At 47.5% G+C, this 3,857-nt stretch overlaps 1 protein-coding gene across 1 annotated transcript; it reads left to right on the top strand.

Moving 5' to 3' along the window:
* The first annotated feature begins 308 nt into the window (after window positions 1-308).
* On the top strand, window positions 309-2,882 carry MYOCOS (myocilin opposite strand). The gene is made up of 2 exons (XM_031688676.2): window positions 309-403; window positions 2,732-2,882. The coding sequence occupies exons 1-2, from the start codon at window positions 309-311 to the stop codon at window positions 2,880-2,882; spliced, it is 246 nt and encodes an 81-aa protein (XP_031544536.2).
* Window positions 2,883-3,857: the final 975 nt, after the last annotated feature.

Below are 3,857 nucleotides of genomic sequence, written 5' to 3'. Positions count from 1 at the left end.
TCTGTATCACAAGCCTGGGGTAACACTACCTGTTTTATCTAATGGGCGGGGAGGACCGTGCTCCTCCCCCACAGCAGGGATTTGAATGAGAAAACACCTGCCGCATGACGACGGGGTGGGGCTGGGGGAGCGCGGGGATGGTGTGGGGGGGCTGTAGGGGGGACGCACTGAGAACACGACGGTGAATGTCCTCTGCAAACCGTACCGCGCTGGACCCGGGCCGAGCGGTTCCGAGCCCTGAAGCCTGTTTGCTGGTGCGTGTGCTTAGATTCACAGGTGCAGTGACTTTAAATCTTGAGTGCAAGGCCATGGCTGAGAAAGGCCTCATAAGCACCAGCATGAACTTCCGCTACGGAGACCTGGCCTCCGAGGTGACCAGGCGCAGAATCACCATGACCATCAGGTACTCCCGCGCTCTCTGGAGGGGCGGGAATGGTGCATAAATGCTGATCCTCGTGAAGCACCTGAAACTGCCCCAGACGTGGCGTTTTATGTCAATATTTTTGTCTGTTTCCATGAGGCAGATCTGTGGATAAGAAAACACTTCATCACTTACTGTGGGAAACAGACCTTTGTCACGTGGTCCTTCAGGAAGTAATGATCAGGGTGCTGGGATGAACTTCAGATCCGTGGCTCTTAATTGGGGCTTGGGGATCACTTTGATAATCAGGTGGAAGTTATGGTGTGACCCCACCCCGGATATAAAATGCATGACTTTGCAAAGTCTGGGGACAGCATGGACTCCCTGAAGCTTGTCCTCGTTCCCAGTGAGGCTGTAAGCTCCCTGCCGGCAAGGCCTGTTTCTCTCCTTCACCACCACGTGCCTGGTGCCCAGGACTGTGCTAGTGCGCCCTTAGAAGGAGGAGGCCTTAATAGATCGTCTGGCCCAGAGGGGAGGGTTTGCCTGCCTTGGAGTGGCTAGCTGCCTGTGCTGCACATTGGCGTTCTCAAATGGATCCACTGCCTGACACCTTCCCCTGATGGTAGGGTCAGTGGGTAAAACACAGGATGTCTAGTTAAATTTGACTATTAGATGTGTTCTGGGCTTCAGTATGTCTGTGCAATACTTATGATATAGTGAAAAAAAATAGTTGTTTATCTGAAGTTTAAGTGTAACTGGGCACCCTGTATTTTCATTTTCTAAATTTGGGAAGCCGGCAATGGCCACTGTGGGCTGTCCAGTCCTCTCCCTGGTCTGAGGTCCCCAGATCCAGCCGGGTGCCCAAGACATCCCATATATAAAGGTGTGAAGAAAACATCAGGACTCCGATTCATATTAAAACTGAGCTTTATTGAAATTGATGTCTGCTCCTTCCCTGTGTGTCAGGAGGCTGCATGTAGATTCTGAGGCTTTCCTGGTGGAAGGACGGGAGCTACAAAGCTGGCGGAAGTCAGCGAGGGCTGCTTCACTCACATGCTGCAGCTTGTCGGTGTGGCTAAGTGGACTTCATAAGTTACTGTCTAGTCTTATGAAACGAAGCTGACCCTCAGTAGACACCGGTGACCTGACGGATTTCTGCCAAGAAACCTGGGTTGAAATAATTCTAACAGTGAAAATATTCGTAAAGAACAACAGTGGGCAGAGCTGATGCTTTTGGTTTGAGTTCTGTGGGTATAAAATGAGCTTAAAAATAATGATTTTATTAAACCTGATAAGGTGGCCAAAAAATAAAAATTGATTTGAAAGAGGGACCTCCATCCAGTATTGTTCACAATGATTCTTGAGACCTTAGAGTTTATTGGGATGTAAGATACAAGTGAACTGATTTTTAAAAAAAAAATGATGTACAATTTCCTAGTTAACATAGGTGTGGAGGGGTTAAACCTTCACTCAGGGCTACATGGCAAATCTGATACCACCGTTACATTGTGAAAATGGTCCCTATATGCTCTAACATCCACTCAAGAAGGAAGAGATTCCACAATTTTGGGGCCTCTCCTAGCTTCCCTCTCTGTTACCCCATCCTTATTACCCTCCCGCCACTCCCTTAGCAAAATTAGGGATCTGCTGTGACTGGGAGATGTGGCAGTGAACTTGTGATCAGGAGATCTGAGTTTTGATTCCAGTTCTGTACTTTATTGGCCACAAGTCCTGGGTAAATCACCTTCTTTCTCCATTTCCTCAGCTGCAAAACTTATTGTGACCTGTGGTTGAGAATCTGAATGTAATTAGTTTCTAGTTAATTTGAGTCCCTGAAACATCGTAGGTGTTCAGGGAACAGTTAAATCTGAATCTGTAATCACTTGACAGGCTAGTCCTTTCCATTGAAGGCAGGGCTTGCCCAGCGCTGAATAGGATGGAGATGCCTGATGCATTCCAGCAGGAGGGGAGGAGATTAGGCTGGGCGGGGTGGGGACTAGGCAGAAGGGAGAGGTGAAGTGAGCCTAGGCTGAACCGGCCAGAGAATAGCTGAGCTGCAAATAGAACTTTGAGAGAGAGCCTGCCCTGGGCTGAAAGCACAGAGAGCTGGCTGGCAGGGGTGGACCCCAGCCACATCGGGACCAGTGGGGACGGTTAAGTTCTCTCTGAGAAGAGCTGACACATGATTAAAGTGTAAATAGAATGTACCTAAACATTTTTGCCAGCTGAGAGCTCTGTAGACGTGCGTAGATGAATCAGGATGTCCTCCAATGTGTTCTCTGTACGTGCTGGGATCTGAGGGTTCTTTTTTCTTCTTTTAAAAAAAGTCCCATTTTTATTTAAATGATGTCCGTGTGTCTTTCCTCCCAGAGAAGAGATATTAACCCCAACAAGTGATGAGGCCGGGGAGATACTCTCAGATGTGGATCCGGAACCCGTCCCCCCTCCTCCTAGTGCAGCCAGCCCCGAAGTACCCCCAGCCCCTCCTCCCTCTCCGGCTGAGGACCCCAGCATCTCCTAAGCACCTGAAACATCTGTCATCTTGAAGTGGACTTTGACAGGAAACTCCAGAAAAGTTTCCATCAAGTCTTCGGATTGTCTTTGAAGACTGTCTTGGAAAAATCTGTTTTTCCTTTCCTATTTTTCGCCTCCTACTGTCACTGTGGAGCCTGGTTAATCCTTACTAATGCACTTAGAGGAATCTTTGGTTTCTCAAGCCAAGTCTCTGGTCGATGTCTGTATTTTGGTCTGTAATTTATGCCACGCTGAGGAACACTTACGGTAGTCAGACGTATTTGAATTAAAAAAAAAATTATCAGGCCTCAATGCTTGTTACTAAATCCAGATGAGTGGAAAATCCAGGCCTCTGACTTTAAGAGATCTGAGCTCCAGAGAACCCTGCGGTGTTGGGGTTTTCAAAACTCCGCCTGCAACACGACAGTTTATGGCCTTTTGGGGTGGGGTGACTGGGCTGTCTCCCACCTCTTGTCCTGGTGACTGACTGCATCTACATTTATGAACTACATTTTCAAAGTTTGCTTCTTGGAGATTTAAGTGAATTTCAAACTCTGTAACAGAAGAAACAACCTGAAAAGCAGCCAAGAGCAGAGTGACCTAGTTAGGGAGGAGAAGTATGCTGCTCCCATCCCCAGGTCAGGATTCCCCAAAGCTCCTTCAAGGACAGCCCCCACCCCGGGCTCTTCCAAAGAGTTTGAAAGCATCAAAAATGTGAGCATTCAAATCCGCATCTGGGAAATGTCCTTAGTGCTGTCAGGGAGGGGAAAATTTCCCACTCTACCCCTCTTGAATTCTCGTGGCTTGGACTAACAATAAAACTGACACAAGACAGATTAACAGGAGAAAAAGAAACAGCTTTTAATTCATGCACACAGAGGTCTCATGGAAATAGGACATAAGAAGTAGCCAAAGCAGGCAACTTTTCTGCTTTTTAGACAAACAATACATTTGTGAGGAATTGACAAGACAAAGAAACTTA

The sequence above is a fragment of the Vicugna pacos genome, chromosome 21 (assembly GCF_048564905.1).
Source record: "Vicugna pacos chromosome 21, VicPac4, whole genome shotgun sequence".
Taxonomy (NCBI): Eukaryota; Metazoa; Chordata; class Mammalia; order Artiodactyla; family Camelidae; genus Vicugna; species Vicugna pacos.
The sequence above is the reverse complement of the archived record's forward strand: the minus strand, read 5'-3'. Positions and strand labels throughout refer to the sequence as shown.